The sequence below is a fragment of the Aphis gossypii genome, chromosome 2 (genome assembly GCF_020184175.1).
Source record: "Aphis gossypii isolate Hap1 chromosome 2, ASM2018417v2, whole genome shotgun sequence".
NCBI classification, from domain to species: domain Eukaryota; kingdom Metazoa; phylum Arthropoda; class Insecta; order Hemiptera; family Aphididae; genus Aphis; species Aphis gossypii.
In genome coordinates, this window is record NC_065531.1 from 67,174,104 (window position 1) to 67,199,517 (window position 25,414).

The 25,414-nt window shown below is 21.9% G+C and overlaps 2 protein-coding genes across 4 annotated transcripts in view; both read left to right on the forward strand.

The window, feature by feature from the left end:
* The window catches only part of LOC126549947 (E3 ubiquitin-protein ligase RNF123-like), a 37,805-nt gene extending 28,483 nt beyond the window's left edge, over window positions 1-9,322 (forward strand). Inside the window, exons 9-21 of the mRNA XM_050200487.1 lie at window positions 80-216; window positions 877-1,144; window positions 2,769-3,004; window positions 3,090-3,200; window positions 3,275-3,527; window positions 3,588-3,750; window positions 3,920-4,113; window positions 4,179-4,318; window positions 4,410-4,589; window positions 4,651-4,813; window positions 5,361-5,513; window positions 6,248-6,428; window positions 9,076-9,322. Of these exons, the coding sequence (XP_050056444.1) occupies window positions 80-216; window positions 877-1,144; window positions 2,769-3,004; window positions 3,090-3,200; window positions 3,275-3,527; window positions 3,588-3,750; window positions 3,920-4,113; window positions 4,179-4,318; window positions 4,410-4,589; window positions 4,651-4,813; window positions 5,361-5,513; window positions 6,248-6,428; window positions 9,076-9,211 (2,315 nt within the window). The 3' untranslated portion in view covers window positions 9,212-9,322. The remainder of the gene's footprint in view (window positions 1-79; window positions 217-876; window positions 1,145-2,768; window positions 3,005-3,089; window positions 3,201-3,274; window positions 3,528-3,587; window positions 3,751-3,919; window positions 4,114-4,178; window positions 4,319-4,409; window positions 4,590-4,650; window positions 4,814-5,360; window positions 5,514-6,247; window positions 6,429-9,075) is intronic.
* Window positions 1-25,414, forward strand: part of LOC126549948 (E3 ubiquitin-protein ligase RNF123-like) — a 53,653-nt gene that overhangs the window by 22,072 nt on the left and 6,167 nt on the right. The window contains exons 1-4 of one of the 3 annotated variants that reach the window (XM_050200490.1): window positions 9,129-9,266; window positions 10,003-10,234; window positions 20,393-20,566; window positions 21,784-21,885. In XM_050200490.1, coding sequence (XP_050056447.1) covers window positions 10,066-10,234; window positions 20,393-20,566; window positions 21,784-21,885 — 445 coding nt within the window. In that variant the 5' untranslated portion in view covers window positions 9,129-9,266; window positions 10,003-10,065. Of the gene's footprint in view, window positions 1-9,128; window positions 9,267-10,002; window positions 10,235-20,392; window positions 20,567-20,758; window positions 20,922-21,783; window positions 21,889-25,414 lie in introns of those variants that run through there. The other 2 variants (XM_050200488.1, XM_050200489.1) reach the window with 2 other exon arrangements.

Sequence of the window (25,414 nt, forward strand, 5' to 3'; positions counted from 1 at the left end):
TGAATCGTAATTTATTATCCTTATTTCTAAATCATATTAAATATAAATTATTATATTTAATTATTTTTCATTCAAACAGAATTAGAAAAACTTCAGATAATTTTTCTTAAAACCTTATTAAATGACAATGATCAAACTGATACAATAGTGAGCTCCAGAGTTTTATTTAGTAGACGATTTCAAAGTTTTACCCAAGAAAACATGTTTTATTGGAGAGTAAATATTAATAATTTTTATTCTGAATTTTATTAGATTTAGTATTATTTGAATATTGAAAACATTCAAAAATTCAAACAAAATTTTATTAATTTAGTAAATTATTACTAACAGTGACAATATTTATGAAAAGGGTTTTAATTCTTATTGGAATACAAATGACTTATCTTATTTAGTGTACCTAACATAATATAGTTATGATTGAAATCCTATATTAGAATTGTTGCTCCACGGAGTGACTTAAAATTGTTTATATGATCTTCAAATAGTCTATCAAATACTTATTGATTAATATGATATATTATACATAAAAAAATATAAAAAAATAAATATAGACGTAAATAATAATAATAAATAATAATAATAATATATATCAAACACTTAACAGTTTACTATAGTTGTAATAATGTAATTAATGATTTTACATTAAGCTATTATTATTTAAAATTCTTTAGAAAGGAGCGACAATGGTTTTATTATTACAAAAGTAATCTACTTATATTTAAGAAAAATAATTTTAAATATTGATACTCGATGATAATTTTATAAGTCATCATATCAAAATAAAAATTAGTTTTATTTATACTTTATAATGTATGATTAAGAATATTGTGATTTAACTGTTTTAAATAGTATTTAAACTTTCTTTATATTTTCTAGGTTGATCCTATGTTAAAACTACCGGGTCCAGTATTGTTGAGTACATTCTTTCGTTTATCATTTTTATTACGTGAACTATTGAGTGAAGAATTAGTAGATGTCAATGACTTAAAAATACATCCAAATATTTTTTATTTGGAAAATTACAATTTTTTTGGAATCCAACGAATAGGAGGTACATTTTCTTATTTGAAAAATATGTATAAAGAAATTATCAAATCGAAACTGGGACTTCCCTCTGACAGCCAAAATGATGATGATATTGATAGTAATATTTTTTCAAGTGATATATTTAATTATAGTAAGGTAACTTACGATAGCAGTGACCAGATTTCTGTTGTTAATACTCTGTCTTATATATTTATTAGCTTTGATTTAATAATATTTTAGTACAAAATTTTTTTATTTTGCTTATATAATATGAATAAATGTATGCATTTTAAAGTTGTATTCAAATATATATAAAAAAATGTGTACATTGGATAAAAGTTAACTATTTTGTATTTCTATGTTAAATGGAAAGATTATGTATGTCAATGCAATATTATTTTATTGTACATTTAATAAATAATTCCGAGTGGCAGATTTAAGTTTAAATAGTATTAGTATTTTAAAATTTAAAATGCATTGCATGTTGGAATTTTTGAATGGAGCTGTAAATTATAGACGTTATAAAGTATTTTTAGTCCTTATACTCTACTCTGAAGAATTTATTCAATAAATATAATTCGTAGCGTATTTTACAAGTAATGATAATATAATTGTCATTAGTCATCACTTTTGCACTTTTAAAATTATTTTGCTTAAAATAGTATAGATTATTTAAGTAAGTTTTCAATAAAAAAAAAAAAATAAAAAAAATAAAGTGTGTGCCATTAGGGGTTTTTTTTTTTTTTTAAATAACTCAATGTTAGTTTAGTTAACTGCATTTTAAATTGTAATTGTATTAAATTATTGTGCTTTTCTTGCGTTTTATTTTTGATTGTAATATTTTGTATAAAAAGTATTATTTTCTATTAAAATGTAATGGTTTTTTTTTTTTATTGGTATTATCATATTTAAAACTTGGAAAATCATATAATCTAATTTGTTAATATTCTTAGTTATTTTTTATCAGACTTAAATCTTGGAAAAGTTGACGTTAATTTTAATATTTTCATATACATTTACATATTTTTACTGTTTTCCGATTTAAATTTTTCACTATAGTCTGGTAATACTACGGTTTTATTTATGTTTTTGTGATTCGAACAATGTACAATAATATTGCCCTGCACCTAAACTTCCTAAACGATATGGAAATTGATTAGTTTGATTTTTCTTTTATGTTTAGTGTTCAAAAGATGTAAAAAAAAAAGAGGAACACACCAAACATTAAAAATAAAGCGTGTGTATAGGTTACGAGGATTTTAGGTGTACCCTCGAATCATATAGAACTACACTAAACATTATTCACGGAAAAATAAAACAATAGTATGAAACCTGTTAGAATAATATTTAGGAACATAAAACGACTGCACGATTTTCCAATTTTATGAAACACACAATATAATGTTACTTTTATACAGTTTATATTATAATTTTATAGTTTAATTTGTTGCACTACACTTTACTTAGTATTAATTAGTAATACTATACATCATCAGAATCAAACAATAATATTCAAATGTTTTATGCATATGTAAAATAATAATTGTATATTATAATGCCAATTTCATACCCAATATTATTCAATCATATAAATTATTATATTATCCCACAATTAAACTTCAAGTATCACGTGAAATGTTAATTAAGAGTAACTTTAAAATATTCAAAGGGATATTTCTTCAATAATTTTTTATTTACTTACATACCTATAGTTATAGTAGCGTTATATGATTTTGTTTAAGCCGACATAGATGATGATGTGATAGAGATCAATTCGGCTGCTGGTTTAATTACTATTTTAACAAGAATCATTAGGAATACAGAAGATAGAAATGCAAACATCCATATCGCCGATGCTGTCATGAATAGAATATTGTCATTCGATCATTTACCTACTGACAAAATACATGTATTTTCTGTTCTACTAAATAATATAATGTGTTTATATCACGTAGCTAGTCATAGACAATTAATTGAAGTAAGACGATATAACACTATATATATATAAGGCCGTTGTACCTAACATATTATTTCTTTTTTCTTTTTAAATATAATATTCTTAGTATGTAGCTTTCAAAGAAAGATTAGCCGAACTATCAATAGATTATGCTTTAGTAGATTATGAATTAAAAACTACCAATGAAAACAAAGATGTTTTAGAGCATACCCTTAAAGTATTTATTATTTTTTTTTAATTAAAATTTGAAAAATGTACAGAAAATAAATTATGTACAATATGTTTGTTTAGGACATTGAAAAAAAAGTATGTTTATCCTCGAGACATATAGCCTGGCTGAAGAGTTTGATATTTGTAGCCACAAATGAACAAATTTTAGAATGGATTCTCATGATCATTTCTCACACATTGAGATATTGTTCAGACATAGAAGAAGAATTGTTCAGATTCGTCCCAGACTTTTATATAGATAATCTGTTAGGGTTAGCTGTTTTATTACCTGATTATACAAACATAACCCAGACGTTTGATGATATTATAGTTGGTAATATTACACGTTAGAAAAATTATACATTGATATATTAAATAAAAATTGTAATTTTAGGTAAAAAATGGTTAGCCACGTTGATCGCTGAAATACTAATGAAAATTTTCAATGACCAAAGAATAATTCATCCGAAATCAAGAGAAATAATAACACAAGGAATAACTTTATATTTAACACATCCTAAATCAATTGTTCTTCTTCAAGAAGTTTCAGAAAAATCGTAAGATTTAATATTTGACAGTATAACTAATTAAATCTATCAAATATTTTAAAGATTGTTTTTATTTTTTATAATTATGATGCATATACTATAACATCAGTTTCAGTATACATGATTTATATGTAAATGAAAATATGTTTAATAAAGCGTAGAAAATTATATTTTTTAGACGATTGCGTGCGATTAAATCAATTTTTAAACCGATGGAGCGAAAAATATGGATAAAAACCAATTTAATATTGATGTTAATTTGGTATGGTTCTGGATTTGCATTCCGTTATACACGACCACCTCATCTAAAAAATAAACATGTATCTACACAAGGAGCACTTGAAGAAATTGTATTTTCTAACATGGGCACTGGTTATTATTTTATAACTTTCTTGCAATAGTTATAATCACTGTCTTTTTTTTTTTTTTTTTGGTAGTGCGACCACCTGCGACTGTGCTCCAAAATGACATACGAAAATTTATAGCTTATGACAAAGAAACAGCGTCTAATTTTATTAATAACTCTTTGAATTATCTAAACTGGGCTTTTTCTGAGTTTATAAGTTTATTCCAAGAAGTATGCACGATTATGTTGACATTTATACATTACATTTATTAGTTTCATTTTATACATAAGACTTAAGTTGTTACTTTTACAATTTTAACAGATAAAAGATATAAACGGCAATAATTCTTTTATTATTTCGTCAGAAGAAGTGAATAAGCTAAAAAGCTGCGGTAAAAGTTTCATTTACACTGTAACTTTATTACGTGTTATTGAAATGATGATTCATTTTGATCGTAATATTATAATTGACCAAGAAGGATCACTTGGCAGAGTATTTCAGGTTACAAAAAATACTAGAATTTTTTTCTCAGAGGATAATACATTTGTTTTGTGTTTTTCAGTTAATATGTCAAATTCTTAATCGTATAAATGCTTCATCTTCTACGTTTAGTCACATTTTGGCATCATCTTTACCATACATGGAATGTGTACATAAGTTTACAATTCTTGTAGCAACAACTGGTGTTTTGTTATCTATGTTAGAGGGTGAAATAAATAAAAAGGGTGATTGAATAAATCTTATATAATATTGCATATGACCAACGTCTAAAATATAATATTTTTAAACAACAATATAAATAAGTAAACAAAAATGTATGTGTTTTACACTCAAAAGATTTATAAAAATCATTTTTTAAGTTTAACATTTTTAACTATTGTTTTAAAATGTCTATAACTCGATGTTGTAGACTGCAAAATAGTATATAATAGATGTTATTCAAAATTATTTATTATAATTAAAATAACTGAACTATAGTTTGTGATTTCTTATTTAGAATTATGTCAAGCAATTTTATTATCTGAATATATATTTTATATAAAATTATAAACCTAATATACAATTTAACAATAGCACCTAAAAATATTTTAATTTTGTATTTAATATACATTTTGTATAATGTATTATGATTACTGAATAACAAGAAGATAGATAAAATAAGTTTACTTTTGGTAAAAAAATAAAATATTTAATTGCTATCAAATTGATTTAAAAACTAAAAATGATTAAGATACTTCTTAGATATTTAAATAACTTCTATTATTTTATTAGTTTCAGAAGAAAATGCTGAAAGACCAAGCAAAATTTCTAGTATTCCAGAAATTACAGATGTTTTGATTTCAGATCCAAATTTTAATTTGTCATCATTGGACTTTATTATATTATCAGAAAATGAAAATGATGAACCATTTTCCTTAAATTTTTGTAAATAGTATTTATAATAAAAAAATCACTATTTATTTATAAATATTTAATATTAGAGTTATGATATAATATTAAATATATTTTTTATATTCCCTCAATTATATTTTACTATCATTGTACTTTTAATCACCTAATATAGCTGCTTTATTAAATACATTGATTTAGTTTAATTAATTATAATTTATTCAACGATAAAGTGTAATTTAAAAATATGAGATTAGTACTTGGTGAATTTGGATTTAAAATTTTTGGGATCTAGTTTAAAGAATATTATAAATTTATAACAATTATATTAAGGAAAATTAAAGGCAGAGAAAGAATATCTTAATTAATATTTCTAAAACTAGATATTATCTAAAATAAAGGCTTTAATATTTTAACGGATTTTAAATATTTGAACAATTCTATTATTTTTACATCAATGTTGTTTTGCTAACTAATTAAAAAAAAATACTTACCCGGAAAATCCGGCCTTGTTTATATTATATTATATATTTAAATAATTTTCTTTATAGCAGATACCTATACAGTTTCTTACAAAATAATTTAATAGTGTAAACTGATGGAATAATAGATATTACAATACTTAAGCTATTTAATAGCAGTAAACCTTTGTGAAACACTGTATAGCTAATTAATTCAATTTTGTTTACATTTTTAATTAATTTATGAATTATGTTTTACAGTTACAGTACATATTTATTATAATTTTTAACATATTTTGTCTTCACTAGATAAAACTTATATTAATAAGGAAGAGTTTGAAAAAGTTGGTGATATGTATCAACATTTGGATTGGTATATGAAGCGTCACAAATCTATGGCTTCTAGCATAAATGAGGAGGATTTATGTATAATATGTTATTCAAATAAAAACAGTGTAACTTTGATACCGTGTAGACATCAATGCTGCAAGTAAGCTCGTAGTTATATATTCAACTTTATAGTAATGATAATTCATAATTTAAAAAGTCCTGAAATTTGTACTCAATATTCATAAAATCATAAGTTATAGTTATAACAATTATAAAGTATGATAAACAAAAGCGAAAAATATGTTAGCAGGTTTTATTAAATGCATATAAAGTCGTGTGCTTAACTTCTTATTCACATAAGCTAATGCGACGATGTAAATTAATTTATCTGCGACAACTCACAATATACATTAGAAATTCTACATTTTTTGTAAACTAAAAGGCACATAATAAGTCTCTGTGGGATATGATGTAACATTAGGGATTTGTCTATTTATAATATAGTATTAATCTCCTCTTTTGAGAGAGAAGGCGTTTTGGGAATCAAAGTTTCTAGAATAAAATTATATAATAACGCTAGTTGCTTGCAGCACCGCCATTTAAGTAATTGCGATAAATTAATTTAATGATAATACACTGTTTAGGAAAGTACATTATACATAAATCCTTGTATAGTAACAAATAGCACTTTTTTTGAATTCTAAATCTAACTGTTATGAATTTATTTCTATTATAATAATGTACTTACTTTTCTAATTTACACGTTTTAATATGAATTTTATCATTTAATGACGAGTTTGATGAATATCCAATTAATTAGGTAGATATCTTTGTACTTAGTGTTAATTTGAGCATACAATATCTAATATTATACTTAAAAATTTTTAGGGTAGTTTATCAGTCATACCTTTTTTTCTATAATAATGCAGTTATTTAGCAGATTTTTTTCTAAAAATTATGTCAACCAAAAACTAATCGTTAGTCGTTAGCATTAGTTTATGAGATAAGGGATTTAGAAAATTTGGTGACTTCAGTAATTTAAAAATTTAAATATTACCTAATTATTTATTTTTAATTTTTAATAATGATTAAAAATTCTAGATGTAATACAATCATATTTTAGATTTTGAGCGGAGTAATGAATGTATTGTTTTTACAATGACATGGGTTTTATTTTGAGGCAGTAAAAATGCTTCAATTTAGAACTTTGAAGGTGATTTCTGGTAGGTAGCAAATTGAATTTAGTTGATAATTTAATTCAAAAATAAAAAACTACTCGTAATTCTTTAAAAAATCTAAAATTAAAAAAGTTTTTTTTGTTTGGTTTTATTATTACAATTGTAGGAACTTGAGATTTTCACTAAATGTTTAATTATCATTTAAAAATATTTAATTAAATAATGTTCGGTTTTTTTTTTATAAATGCCAATAAAAAATTTACGAATGGATTAACATTTTTGAAAGTTTAATAAAAGATTCCACATCATAAGTTGTTCTTATATTTGTATACAAATTATAAAATTAAATATGCACATTTATTTTATATATGCATTGAAAGTTCAAATGTTTGTCAAAAATTTGTCAAAATTTATAAGAATTTAAAAACTATAAATATTTCGTAGCAAAATATTCATAAAATCTTTAATTATTTTAATTAAGCCTTAGTTACTAAGTTATGAACATTTAATAAAATGTTCCTCATAAATAATTAATACTGCAACTAATAAATTTAAGAAAGTAAGAAAATATACAAACACAATTATTTTTTTATTTATATTTGAAATTAACATTCGGACGAAACTATCTGTTAAATGATGAATAACGATGTTAAGTATTTTCTTTTATTTCAAAAGCATTATTCAAGGGAAATTAAAACTTTTATGCATATTTTTCGCTTGAATTTTACTATACGTAATGCAATTTTCAAAAGACTTATACTTTAAAATATCATCTATTTATACTATGAACCTATTCATACTGTTTCATGATATTTAAAGTAAGGTATTACTAATCCATAATTTAATAATTATAATAATTAAATATTATAAATGCAATGTTTACGGAAAAAATTAATCAACCTATTGCGATACTAAAAGTATCATAAATAATTTTAATAGCTATATTAATAAAACATATTATGATAATATATACTGAGTTACTTATGTTTACAGACTATTTTTTCTCAGAATTGATTTTCATTTACAATAATATATCAATGAATTTAAATCCAATATACCCATAACAATGAACCATACTCAACATCTAATGAAAATAGAGGGGGCGCTAGCAAGCGGTATTTAATTGCTTACCTTTTTTTTTTTATACTTTGTAGAATCATATTTAAAGACCATTGTTCATATTATAAACATTTTGATAACTGGAAAGCTGCTAGTTCAAATGAAATATATAAAAAATTTCAAAATATTCACTGAATAATTTACAGTAAATATCGCTGGTAGTCATTTCAAAAATATAGGTTTGTATCGTTACAGGATTTTCTTTAAGTAGTACAAAACTCTCAACAATTTGAAAATATGGTCTTTACCTAATTATATTTTTATAATTCATTATTAAGAGATAAAGTGAGTATGAGCATACTTCGTGAATCACACATTTACACTATTATACATAAATATGATATAAAGTTTTGTTACTTTGTTTCATACAAAATCTAGGTACTCAGCGTTTTTTATTATTGGTATAATAAATATGAAAAATAAGACATAAAATAATCACGATGTTGTCATATATTTTAATTTGAACATATTATTTTACATTTTGATACAAACTATATTTATTTTTTTCAGATTATGTATAAATCATCACATTCTTTATTCACGTGTTTGTTTTTATTGTAAGGGAAGAATCGAATCGGTGGTAGATACTAATAATTTGTCGACTGTAATACATGATTTTGGAACTGAACCCCCACCATTATCATGAACTAGATGGACAGCACAACAGATTATAATATCATCAATATTTAAAATATATAATAGTTATTATAAAATAAAAATTTATATATTTATTACTATTAAATTAAATGAGTTAGAATTATGGGTTAAATTATGAATGATAAAAAAATCTATAGCTAATATTTATTGGCGTTTAATTAAATAACTATTGTAGATAAGAATAAAAATAAAAAAAAAATTTAGAAAAATTCATTGAATTAATCCTTAAAGATATATTTTAAAAAAGTATTAAAAATACAAAATAAATATGGTTATACATTTTAATATAATTTTTACCAATTTTGGATAAACCAAGTTCCACTTGAAATAAAAAATTACAATAATGCTTTCAAATGAGTAGATAGTTGTAACCAATTCTGAGTAGGATCTTATAGTTATTAATTCATAAGTTTAGTATTATACAACATAATTTTATTTAGTTACTTATTTTACTTTAATCCATTTTAAATATACTGATAAATTGTTTGGTTCAGTAATATAAATTAAAATGAGTAACACCAACACTTTATACCTACTAAATATATGTATTATAAAAATATTTTAGTATACAATTTTAAAATTTAAAACCATTATTGTTTTATAAATTAAAATTATAAATATTAAATATTAATATTAGTTTATTATTTACAAAATATTGTAATGATTATTTTTAATTATTAAATAAATTGCATACATAAACCAATAAATAATGCTACTATAAACGTGAAATTAATATATTTACTCTTAATGGTTGTTAAAAGACCTTTATTATAACTGCAGGCTTGCAAACGAGAATGAAAATGCAACATATTGAAGAATAAAGTAGAAGTGGGAGGCATAAGAATGGGCTGTGTTTACTTGTGCAGTTTAGTGTTTCACAGACCCTTAGGTGAGAAGATTAAGTCATTCGTGTACAAACGTCGCGTCATGAACGTCCTAATCCCACTGGCTTTGTCGGTATTCTTGCTCAATCAAAATAATGCTTGGTTTATAAATCACAAAAATTCAGGAGGTAAGGAATTCTTATTTATTTAATTTATATACAATTTTAAATTGAAAATTATTTAAATTAACAAGCTTTAATTTTTGAAATTAAAAATAACCCTCATTTGCAATTTACGTTCTAACATAAATAATGGTTTTTTTTTTATTAAAAATTAATGATTAAAAAAAAATAATAATATTATATTTTATAAAAATTGAGACAGTTAAAAATAAATAAATAAATAACTTTTAATTTCTATGACTTTATATATTAAAGGTATACTTGATACTTGTGTAAGTGTTAAAATATTTTAAATAAATTAAAATTTTTTATACAATATTTAATTATGAAATTTGTATTCGTGTATATAGTCTTATTATTTTTATATTTTAAATTATAATGTACTTGGTAATAATATTGGTTTACTTTCTATAATTTGTAATACTTTTTAACTGAAATATTACATTTTTAGTTTTTTGTATCGTTTAAAAATTTGAAATTGCATAATTTATAAGTGAGTATTATCTAAAAAAAAATAATATATCTATATTAAGTATTTATAGCATGGAGATTTAGGAATTTTAAACATGAAATATCGTAGGTATCACTATAATCATATTTAAAATTAAAGTCAGAATTCTATAAATTATGTATTTTTGAAGTATAAATTAATAATTTTATTTTTAATTTTTTTTTAAAAACTTCTTTAATATAAATTGAATTATCTGAAAATATTAAGTAACATGAACAAATAAATAAAATTTTGGGCGTCGGCATTTAATAAATTAATACATACGTTTTAAAAATACAATTATTTTCACACATGTATATTTAAGAGGATTCATTCTTTACAAAATATAAACTATTACTTTTTTTTTAATAATATAGTTAACCTATTTAAATTTTCTATAATATTTAATTTTTTTTGTAAATATTTCATTCATATTTAATAAACTTTTGTAAATTCAATACTCATCACTTTTTGTGACTTGTGAGGATAGTCCTTAAATATTTATACCGATTATTATGTATAATTCGATAGAACGCATGACAAATATTATATATGAATGTACACATTGTCAAAATAAAACAAAAAAAATAACTAAAATATTGAAGTGATGATTGGACAGGTATCCATAATTTTTTTTAAAGAATATGTTATGGATTTGTTTTTTTTCTTATAAGAAGTATCTTTAAAATATTTTTTTAATATGTTATATTTCAAATGTTATTTCCATACACCTATTTTCAATAATTTTGAATGCAATTGTTTCTTCTTCTTAGTTGTTAGACCGTTGTTTTCTTTTTGTAAATATTACTTATAGGTACATATTTTTTTAGGGTAAAATATAGGTATTAACGATGCAACATGAAATTAAATACTTTTTTTCATTCAGAAATGATTGTTCATTTATTTGAACATTTTGAGATAATATTCAATCCAAAGTATAATAGTATAAATAATTTTTATAAAGTTGAAATTAAAAAAAATTCTTGAAATATAAAATTCAAATAAAATATTACATTTTATATTTGATGGTAAAATGTTAAAGTGCAAACACATAAAATGGAATGGAATAAAATTATGGAGATGACAAAAAAAAAAAATGATATTATTTATGTTACATATAACCTAAAGTTGATTACATAAAAAAAAATTTGGTTTTCGAGAACTTAAATAAATGTTTTTATATAGATATAGGCATATTGCTTATTGAATTTGTAATAAATGTTAAATATAAAATATTCTATTGAGAATACATATTATATTGTTACTACTATTATATTTATATTTATTTTTTTTACTCATAAACCAATATATTTAACTACTTATATACATTTGAAAGCTACAATAATTTTATTTTTAACAGAAAAAACCCAAATGTCTTTAAGGTTTTATTTTATTATTTACTTTTATGTATCAAAGTTAAACTGAATAATAAGTAGGAATGAAAAAAAAACTAAATCGTTTTTATATGTATAATGACAGCGGCTTTATTTATTTGAGGTAAAATTAAATTATTAAGTCTTAGTACTATACATAATTTAATTTTTCTTTTCAAAAAGTTTTTTTATACCATACAGTCTGTATCATATTTTCATTATATAGTATTTTTGAAAATTACTTAGTTTTAAAAACATTAACTTCAAAGTTAATTAAAATTCGAAATGTTGATTTATTGTTATTTTTTAATATAACTAGGCCTGTTATTTAGATATATTTAGTATTAATATATTTTAATAATCATAAAAATTAAATTTTTAAGCGGTTTTTCCAGTTATTGGGGTTATGAATTTAGTTTTTACTGTTATATTTTCGATATTCTAATAATTGCATTGTAGATTATACAATTATTGTAAATTTTCTGCACATTATGTTTGCATTAACAAATAGTAAGTATTATTTCTAAAATAATTCATCTTTTTCCTCATATAAATAGTATTTTAAATAAATTATAATTTATGATTTTAGTTTATTGAAGTTAATATGTGTTTTTAAGAAAACAATGAAAATTTACTTTGGTAAAGTCTTCAAGGGGATTTAACTTGACAAGACTTATTACATTAAAAAAATAATGTTGTTTAAATTGTTTTTTTGAATTAAATGTTAAAATTTTAAATGTACAATTTTTAACTATGAAATTAAATTCAAGTTTCATTGCAACGATGAACAAAATAATGCTTTTAGACCCTGATCATTCGGAAACGGTGATAAATGATTCGTATATAATGTTTTTCCTTTAAATTATTCTCCTACAAAATCGTGACCCATTGTTTTAAAATGTTAAGTCTGTTTTAATACTAACAGCATTTAACAAATAGAAATCATTAAAAGCATTTTAAAGTAATTTTTACTGTGTTGTATTAATCTGTTTTTACACTTATATTTAAATATTTGAAAATAGAGCATTGATGGTAAGGATACTTTTATAAAAGACCTTTGAAAAAATTCCTCTTTGTAAAATTAATAAAACCAAGCCAGAAAAACTATTTGGCTAGGTTGAAAAGCAATTTCTCCCAAAACCCATCTAATATATTCAATTAAAAACCTCAGTGGTATAAAAGAAAATAGAATCACATTTTAGACTGTATTTATAATAAATATTAGGGAATTAAATAATATTACTTTCTCAATTATTCAAATATTTTTGATTGAAATGATTTTAGTGCTTACATTAAACATTAAACCATTTAAAAATATTCTCTTAGATAATTCTAAGTAGTTACAATTTATTTTTTGTTATAATATATATATAATAAAAAATATATTAAATGTACAACGTGAATGAAATAATAATGCATTTTGAAGAATAAAAATGTTAATTTATTGTTTTATATGATTATCTTTTCCCACTGTAATATGTATACTCGTAACACTAAACATGGATGACTTTATATGGACTTCGGTTGAGTGGACCGTTTTATAAGTTTCGGTCTCTGAAACATCTAGTAATTTGATTCCGGCTGATGATTCGTACTTAGATCCACTCTAAAGTAATATGAAAACTGCCATTTCGAGATAATAAATGAGGAGCAACAATTTGTTTTCTTTTATTTAAAAAGAAAACATCAGTGAAAACCTTCCATGATATTTTAGAGCCCTTAGTAGTATTTATACTAGATGGTATATATAAACACGATTCAAAAAATATGTAATCACTTAAAAATATATTTTAGTTTTTGATATACAACGTAGTAACTTTTTATATTTAAAATAATGATATTTCTGTATTGATTTACAATGGTTAGGGTTACATTTTATGTAGCTTTTACTAACAAATAAATTTTACAAAAATAAATTTTTATAACATTATTATCAAGCAAATATTTAAAATACGATAACATGAGTTTTCACTACATAAAATGCTAGTGTAGTTACACAAGTATGTTGTGACAATTTAAATTTTATAGAATTGTCGTTCATTATTTATTAAGTCATATGCTAAAGTAAAACATTGATAGATATTTTTTTATAATATACTTAGTTTACTTTGTTTTATCTTTTTCGCTACTTTTACCGGAATAGCGAATATTACATTATCCAAAGTAAAATACCCGTATCAAATTTCTAATTAATTATATGAGGTACATGATACTTTTGAAAGATATACACATATCAAACAATTACTTATAGTGAAAATCAAAAATACATATTTCTTATAAAACCAATAAATTTCTAGTAACGATTAAAAAAATATTCAATTTTGAAAATTAAATATTATAACCACTGTGTATGTACGGATATTTCCTGGGAAAATATAATTTTTCTAGAATCATAAAGTAGGACAAATTATATTTTTAATATTTTAAGATTCAACAATAGTGTCGGAAATTCATTTAAATATTTAAGGTTTTTTTTGTTGCTAAATTTAAGTTAAAAAAAAAAAAAAATAGAAAAGTAGGTAACATATTTTTAAATTTTAAGATTTCAGTATAAACTACTCATGAGAAATTTAGTATTACAATTTTAACCCAGTGAATAATTTTTTATATATAAAATAACTATTAAAAATTTTAATTTGTCTTGCCTCAAAAATAATTAAAACTTTTTTAACATTTCATTATATAATGAAAATGATAGTATAGAACACTTTGTGATAATTTCATTTATCTACTGTTTTTTTTTTTTTTTTTTTTGAAATACAACATCAAAATAAAAATTGTTGTAGGAGAAGTAATTATTTTACTGGTGAATATCTAATGTCGTTAACATTTTAACTTCAAATGCGTATAAAAATTTAATTTGGCCTTTTAGTAGAATTTTTTATATATAATATATTGAAAAACTATTAAAGAGTCTTATACTCAATTTTAAAATCTTATCATAAAAACAAAATTTCTAATTATCAAATAATTTGTTCATTTATGATATATTAATGAATTTTGTAAAAATGTTAACTTTAAGTGACTGCTTATAAAAAAGTATTTTGACGATAGATTCTTGGTATATTTTAATTGAAAAATTAACAATTGATGATGTACTTTGTATTACATTTAAAAAAATGACTGGCCAACAAATAATTTTTATTGGAATATATAGAAAAAAACTAAAAAAATATCAAAAATTTGATCATAAATATAACATTTTGGTTTAAAATTTAAATATTTAAGAATTACAATTATTCGTTATCGTGTTACACAAAAAAATAAAAAACAATTTTGTTAAAAAATGGATTTGTGTATTATTAATTCTCGTTTTTTTTAAAAATTTACTTATTGCTTTTCCCTATTATAAAAAAAAGTATTGGGAATTTTAATTTTGACCTCTATAAAGTAAAAACTAAATCCAATTTTATATCCAAAACTTTAATGTTAAAAAATCAAAGTTTTTTCAAATACTTATCATGCACACACATAACAAAAAAAATTAAACACAAATTTTTGTAAAATCAATACATCTATCGATCCGTTAATGTTAGTGATCCGAAATGTTACATAATAAGAATTATTAGTTGATAGAATAAAAATATTTTTTTTCTTGCTTTAAATTAATAAAAAAGTTTCCAAATAAGATATAAATAATTATTTTAATAATTTAAATTATTATCCGATAATACCCGACCCCTAAAAATTACTAAAGAATAAATTGTAATTTAATTTAATTAAAGAAAACAATTGACATAGAGAAATATATTAGGTTAAGTGTTAAATATTTTAATTAAGTTTATTTATATACATTTTTGTTGACAAAAATTAACCATTTTCTTAAAGTGAATTTAATTATGACTGTTAGTGAGGCTCTTTATAACTTAATTGCTGGTTATGTATCCAATCCGATTCTGTATAATAATAAAATGCGTAAAGTAAATCCTTATGTAGGTATTTCTTCTGTGTTTTAAATAATTTAAAACTCTCCGTATAAATATAACTATTAAATAAATAGGTTTGACGTAAACAAGATATACTGCAAAAAGGTAATATAAATTTATAATAAGAAATTGTATTTCTGGGACACATCAAAATCCTGATTAAAATTTTCAGTATATGATGACAAACTTTTAAAAACAGGACGTCTAAACACCTTAGTCCATATTATAGCTTCGCTTATCATAAACGCAACTCGAGATAAAACGTATAACTCTACACTGACATCCATGGTAACTATAGCGAATGGATAACATTTATAGAGAACTGGCCATTAGGTTAATTCGGAACTTCACTGATTTCGAATACTCATATTATATTGTCCCGGGGTACCAATATTACTTTCCGGTACGGTCAATTGTCTCGGTATCAAACTTTTACAAAACATAATTGGTTAAAAAACAATTTCATAATGATAAATTTGATAAATTATTATTTATTTATCTATCGGATGATGAAATCTGTTTTAAAATTATTTTCTGGTTCGTTGTCGTCTATACATCCTTAACGTTCATTGTTTTACCACTCTTTTGCTACAATTTTTGTTGTAACTCATCGCTATAATTGATAATTTTGTCAGTTAATTTTAAATTTGCAAATTGCAACATAATTTAGTTACTTTTAACCTTATAAATTTATGTCACAGATTGCAGACCATTGAGTTATCTTAGTATCCAGAAAATTAGGATGTTAAAGGTTGTAGGTGACCGTGGAGAAATTATACATTTTGTACGTTAAAAATTATAAAATAAAATGTTTGTTTCGTTTAGGTAAAATAAAATTTGGTTAATTTACACTAAGTGTATGAATATGGTGTTTGCATTTATAGTGTTACAATAAACAATAATAATCAGAAAAAATTAGTTTGACCTTTTTCTTTTCTTTTTTTTTTAGTTTCCCCATTTATCTTAAAATTTAAAAACTTCTTAAAAAGGTTTTTTTTCTCAATTTTTGAGAGGTATATAATATTATATATATTGGTACCTACTCATTGAACACAATTACTCTTTTTCGCCACTGAATATTAATTAAAATAGAATATTTTATTTAACTGTATTGATGATGTACTGATGATTAATCATTATTTTGTAGTATATAAAAATTTTTGAAGTTATAATAAAATAATATAATTTTATTTGTGCAAAAATAATACGAATCTAAAGTTGTAATTATATTAATAGTACTTAGCAGACTGCTTAAAACTGAAATAAATTTCCATATTTTAATGAATTCTTTTGTATAAGGCTTTATAAAACTATCGGTAAAAGTGTATTGAAAAATTGAGATATGATCACATGAAAGAAGAGTTATGTAGTGGCTAGTAATTAAAAAATTTAAAAGTAGTAATATTATATCATCGCATTAAAAATCGTAATACAACTGAGACTAAACCTTGGTGAACCCAGAAATGGTCAAAAATGTATCAAAAGTTATTGAAAATTCTAAAAATGAACTGTCAAATGCATTTATGCATTAATCAATTTACAATATTTTTAAAGGTATCTATAGTAAATAACTTATTAACAATTTTAAAGTGCTCCAAAAATAATTTTCTATAAAACAAATTTTTTATAAAAGCAATTTTAATCTAATATAATTTGATTTATTGCTAACACACAAAACATTTTTATTATTTTGAATTGTAAAGTTCCAAAGTTATAAAAAGATTAATAAAAAAAAATGTTAATTTAAATATTTTGTATAAAACAATACTCTGAAAACAATATTTAGATATGAATAAATTCTAATATGAAATATTTTTAGGTTAAAATAACTTTAATAATTGGATTTAACATTTAAATATTAGAGCAAGATCATGTGATTTATAGCTTGTATGTTTTTCACGAAAAGTTTTTTGAATTTGTGAACATAAAATGCATTAAATACTTTAATAAAATGTTACACATTATATAATATAGAAAATTTAACACATTTGGTATTTAAAGTGTTATCTGCTCGACAGTTTATGTGAAATGTACTAAAATAATAATAAAAAAAAATGTTGAGTAGATTATAAAATAGTTGATATTTTAAGTTTGAATGATTAGAAGCCAGTTTTGTTTTATAATAATTTAAAAATTTAATAATTGTATTAATTCACAAAATAAATTATCATTAGTATTGATATTAAGTTAAGATCAAAAGATTTGTTTCACTAATGTATGTATTTTCTAAAAATCTGAAATAAATTATTTTAAATTGTAAGATGGGTGACTTTAATTCTATACATACTGATCATGGTTAGGTTAGGTTAGAGTCCAAATCACGTATATGAAATGTCACATTTTTGTTTTTTATGTATCAAGTTCAACTAAGTTTAAGCAGTATATATATTATGTACTGCAAAAAAATGAGGATCTAAGTTCATTTTATATAGGTAGGTATTTTGTTTGTATTATATGAATTTCACTTGTTGTGTTGTGTACTTTGCCCACATGGTTAAAATAATAAAAAGAACATAAATAAAGCAAATATAAACTTTTCTATAAGAAGTCAAGAAGAAAAAATAACCATTGGTAACAAAAATAAATTTTAAATTGAAAAAACCCGTTTCATCTATCTTGAAAATAAAGACTTATAGTGTTTTATTGTTGTTGATACAAACTCGCTAACCTTAGTTGTTTTAAGTCAACTAATAATATCTAGCTTTGAATGGTTTGAAATAAAAATTATTATTAAGTAAAGATTAACGTGTTCCAGGTTTAACTTTTAATAAATAAATATATTTATTATAGATATACAAGTCAATTCATCAAATATTTTTATCTTATATTTTCCTTCAATAATGCATTTACTTAATACTTGGTTTTTGGAATTTTTAAATTAACTTATAAAATTAAGTAATTAGTATAATTAATAAATACTAATATTAATAATATATATTTTTTTTTAATTCAAAAAATTAGAATATGAATAAATCATTTATTAAATGAAAAAATGGGTCGAGTTTTTTTGGTGAATTACTCTGTGTATAATTATTACTTATTAGTGTGCAATTTTGGATACATTTTAATGAATGTATAAAGCTCAATTATTTAAGATTTAATTAATACAGTCTTCATCTAAGATTAAATGAAAAAAAAAATGATTAAAATGATTTAATCAATAGGTACGGTCTTCTTAAATTATTATTCCTAATTCATAGTATTTCATATAATGCATTATTATAGTTTTGTAAAATTCTTAGTACCATAATATATACTATTTCTTCTAAGTTCAGTCAGTGTAGAACGTTTACGCATCGTTATTATAATAATAAAAAAACTTTTCAAAAGCTATTTACTCGTTTCTATTGTTCAAAAAGTATATTGACAAATTATTAAAATAAAATGTCATTTTTTTTATTTTCGTTTTACTTTGATTAGTATCATAAATTGTAAATCATTTATGTTCATACAAAAATTAAAAAAAATATTTGAATATTAAATTATAATTATTTTTGAATTTGATATGTTATTCTATGCATATGTATCTGTTTACTATTAGAATGGGCGATAAGCAAACGACTAACCACATTTGTTATTTTTTTAATATTTTTTTTATGCTCAAACGTGTAAGTTTCCTTTGATACGCCGATAAATTTATTCAATCATATCTCAAAAATGGTCTTTAAAAGTTCAACACTGATACGTATACCAGTTTTAACTACAATATAATATATGATCTTATTTTAAAAAAAATGTAATTCAGCCTATTATAATTCTTGTATAGCATCTGATCTGGATAATATCATACATTATAATTATTGTCTAATTTATATTATTCCACTATGCAAATTAAGAGTATAATGAACGTATTGAAATATGGGAACTGTCTAATATATTTCCAATAATCTAATACTATGGCTTTATATATTTTTTGTTCCACAATTAGAGTTTTATTTTATCTAAATTAGAGTATTACTTTGTTCGTGCTTTTTCAATGTTTTTCGACTTAATTTAATATTTATGAGGTACATTAATTTGTCTTTTAACCTAAATGAATAAAAATAATTTACCATTACACGTTATCATTTGCTTAAATATTATGATTTGCTTAAATAATTACTAGGAAATAATATAGTGACTTTATTACAATATCAAATATCATAATATGTACAATATTTCTTATATTTGCGTTACTAAGAAATTATCAACACTTTTAAAGTTTCTAGTATTATTATTTTATTCATACAATCGAATTATTAATAAATATTATATAGATTTTTCATATATTTCACAATATTTTGCAATTTTCTTAAAACCTATTAAATAATATGTAATGTTAACAAAATATATTATGACACATATTATTTATTTTATTTATTTATTATTATTTTAGGTATCGAAAAAAGTAATCTTAAATCAGTATGGGATCTACTATATTTTGATAAAGAAATATTGGAACGTAATATCCCTAAAGATACATTAAATAAAAAGAAGGTTAAAAGTTCCGACATATTTTCATCTCTGATGAAACGAACTCAAACTTCTTTAACTCCATATGAAAGTATTGGTAAGTCAGAGAGAGCAGGTATACACTCATTTTTATTTATTTACTATTTTATCTTTTTTTATATACGTATACAATTATTTTGATAAAAATATACTTGTGAAAATGTACTATTCTATAAAGAAAAATTGTTATTATTCCCAAAATGGCAACCTTTATGTAATTATTAATTCATCACGTGTATTAATATTCCAGAGAAGTTTCTTACCATATGTTTGCTTATCTGATAATAAATGAAAATGAGCACGTATGGATCTGCCTCCCTAAAACTAGCGGTTAATCATAATATTCATGAATGTACTTAATGAAGTAATTTTTCACAAAATTTAAGTTAGCGAATTCTCTATGTACGAGATAGGTAGGTCTTTGATGATATTGAATTATAAACACAAATTATTAGTTATGAACTGAAAATTATATTAGTAAAATATTATTATAAATATTACTTTTAGGTAATTTGTATTTAATTATACTTTTACGTCTTATTAATTAAAGATTTTTTAATTTAACTTTAAAATGGAACTTATTTTATTATTTTATTTGTATTACATGATTTCTATGACATTAAAAACTATTATATAATAAGACTATTAAAATATATGTATGTGTATTATTAATAAAGGATTCAAAGAAATGTTTAAATACAAATTAAGTTTTATTTTATAACGTACAAGAGTATAAAATATATGTTTAAATTGTAATTTGTAAACACTTACTTATGATGTGAGAATATTTTTACAAGACTTCCATTCCATCGTATTTGCATGTACTCTTACTTACTTTTCATCTTTTAAAATAAAAATATAACATAGGTATGCACACAAAGTCTTATTAAATTTTAAGTAATATTATTAAATTTAAAACAGTAGGTAGTTTTCCTATTATTACTTTTTTAACTTTTATAAAAAATGTACAAAAATCTAAATATTTTCCATAACTTTGGAACACAATAAATAATACTGATTTGAGTATATTTTAAATTTTATTAAAAAATTATTCTCTCTGCATATCAAGTGTGTCATTTGATGTTTATGAAATGAAGCTACATATTTAATTTTAACAAATTTAATTTTTATATACTCAATTTTGTATAGGTTGAAAATATTTTTTTAAAAATAATAAAAATTAAAAAAAAAAAAAAAATTATAATCATTACATAAATTGTTTTCCTTTTACCAATATGTATTTTTATATTATTAAATATTATTTTGTTTAAACAGATGTTATGAGTGACCTGAAGCAGTTTTTCGATAATATAAGTGCTAATGTTAAGCAAATGAAAGAAAACCAGCAATCTAAGTACAATATTCAAAGAAAATATGGTAAGAAATAATAACTTACAAATTTTAATTAAATATATTTTTATAATGATCATATTATAATTCATAAATCTTTTTCATTTACACTGGAATACATTGTAATTACCAATATTACGTTCACTTGTGTTTTAAAGCAGCGACTATTTTTTTTTATTACACGTTGGTTGTAATAATAAAATTTATTTAAAACCTATTATAACTGGATGTATTTAACCGTTAAAACCCAATTATATTTAAATTATAATATTTTTATAAATAAGTTAATAGAACGATAGCATTCATGATTCTTTTCAAACCATATAATTATCATTTGTTTTTTAAAAATCGTCTTTTCATTTTTTTTCAAATTTCAGTTATTCGAGACAATTATATTACAATATATATAATAGTTTTGTTAATATTTATAACGATTTTGAAAATTAAAATTAAGTTTGAAATTAAACTTCAAAATAAAATAACTATAAATTTGTGAATTTAAGGGCACACGATTAATTAATTTTATTAACCGATAGCTTATGATTCTAGAATATAGTATTTGCATAAAAATGTAGGGGGTCACCATTTTTTTGGCCAAATAGTACCCTTCCATTTTTCGATCAGTATATTTTTCTTCAAAATTTTTAATTATAACAACTGAATTTGACAATTTTTTTATGTAATATCTACAATATGATTATATATCCATCAATGTGATTTTTAATCATCAATATTATTACATACAATTAGGTAGAAAAATATGACTTCATAAATATGTCGAAAATTAAGCTTTCTGATTACTTTAGTCAAATAAACATGAATCAAATCATAATAATATAATACTTATAAGTTATAGGTATAATAATAACCATGATAATCAAATATATTTTCTTGAATATGTCAAAAATGAAAATAAGTTTTATTTTTTATAATAATATAATAATTGTTTAACAAATTTATGTAAGAAAATATAATAAAAATAATAATTTGCAATAAAATATTTTAGTAATATATATTACCCATATTCAAATTAAAAACCATTTTTTGTGTCACAAATTTTTTAAGTTTTATAAAAACTTCAGTGTAAGTTTAATTTCGTTTATAGTTAGTTTGTTTAAAAAAAAAAAATAAGAATAAACTAAAGTTTTACTTCTTTAATATGATATAAATTTAAAATTAAAAAAAAAAAAAAAATGTCAATTTTTATAGTTGTAAATTCAAAAAAAAATCTTTAGTGGTCAAAAGGGAAGTGTACATTTTGGCGTTATTGCTTGTTAGTTTTTGTTTGAAATGTCCTAATATGGTTTTGTTTTGTGTTAAATATATCGATCAAGAAGTAAATGTTCTGTAAAATTTCACTTTTTAAGAAGATATACCATGTTAAATATTCTAAACTATGTCATGCATATTGTAATGTTTTAGAATGGTTGTTTCATTTTGTAGGGCAGAAATCGATAAAAATAAAAGGCATAAATTTAAATACAGGCGGTGAAAATATTAATCGTTAATACAACTCTAGATTTTTCAATTTTCCAATGATTAAGTATTATAGCGATCTGATCACTCAGGTGCGATCACTATTTTAGATTATTTCATACTAGCTTTCACCCGTGTGCTTCGCCCCCGTGAATAGTTATTGTTTGCAAATTGTGGGGCTGTTTCTTTGTCTTATAGTTATTTCGATCATAAAATGCTATAAAGTCTATATATCTTATATCTACGCAAAATAACAATAATAATTGGTGTTTATAAATATGCCCATAAATATACTTATAGATAATAAGAATAATTTTTTTCTCACATTAATATCATTATTCTTACACCCGCAAAATATATTATATAATAATATTATAACGTCGTTAAATGAACAACAATGATTATTAAACAGCAACATCGGGAATTCTGTGGGTTTTCGCATCATACAACCAATCAGCGAGCTACTGAGTTACAAATTATTATACTACTTTTCTATTGGTTATTATTATTATTATTATTGGATGCGTTTTCACTTGTAAGCTATCTTTAACAACTCGAGTCTCGAGATTAAATACGTCAGTCATAGTTAAAACACGTGATCTATACTTCAAAATCCGCAGGACCGTTCAAAGCATCGAGCCGTTGTCACATCTCATATACTTCTACAATAATAATTGATTCATCGTCGATTCTATGTATATACTATACACATTCTGAGATGGATCGTGGGCAATTGCTTAAACTATACGCTTTAAACAATATTTTAATATATTAAAATATTTAATACATATACGTCGAAATTCAAATTTTCAGGAGAGACACACAATTTATTTTGTGTAACTTATTTATGTGTTCCCTTTTCGATATAAATAAAATAAAGATACACATACTGTTACTATAGGAACACATGTTTCGTTTTTACACCAAATAGTGTTAAAAAACAAATAACATATTTCTGTAAAATTCTGAAAATGTTAAAATATTGTACATGTTCCCTAAAAAAAGTGGTACTAAAATCTCCAAAAACCTGTCAGGTATAACAGTAAAATGTGTAGGGACGATACGTTAAACGGTGTGGATGTGTATGCTTGACAAAAAATCGGGACTTGTTTTTTTATAAATTATAGTATATAGAATTTGTTTATATCATTTATATAAACAACTAAACAAGTGATATCACTTATAATTTATTACAATGATTTCCCTTCTTAAATCATAATAGACCATAATAATCTTTTAATCATAATGATACAATTTCTTTTTATGTTTATCAACATATAGAGTAATATATAGGTAATAGTAGGGATGGTGAATCTGAGGCACGCGAGCCTGAAATGGCACGTTAAAAATATAAAAATACTTTTTATTTTTTTTTTATTATCGGCATCAAGTTTACAACAACAAAATCACGTCAAACAAAATAATAAATACTTAAGTTCAATATTTAATACTATAGTATTACTTAAACACATTTTTTTTTTATATAAGTTTTTATAATATTTTTATTATTTAATGGCACACAAGAAACAAAAAACCATACATTTTTTGGCGCATCACGTTAGACATTTTAATAAAAGTTAATGGGTATAATAAGTACCTACTTCTACAATAATATTATAGTTTACATTCAATAATATTTTTTTTTATTAATATATTCAATTTAAATACTTTTTTTTTATTAAGCAACTTGATTTCATCATTTTTTTTTATATAAGTTTTTATAATATTTTTATTATTTAATGGCACACAAGAAACAAAAAACCATACATTTTTTGGCGCATCACGTTAGACATTTTAATAAAAGTTAATGGGTATAATAAGTACCTACTTCTACAATAATATTATAGTTTACATTCAATAATATTTTTTTTTATTAATATATTCAATTTAAATACTTTTTTTTTATTAAGCAACTTGATTTCATCATTTTTTTTTATAATATTGAATTATTTCACACTTTCCTGTCTATATTTTAATTAATATCTATATCTTAGTAGTATACTTTTTAGGGAAGAAATAATTTTGTTTATACATTTTTCTTTTCACATTTTAATTTATTGATTCTACTAAATCATGTATC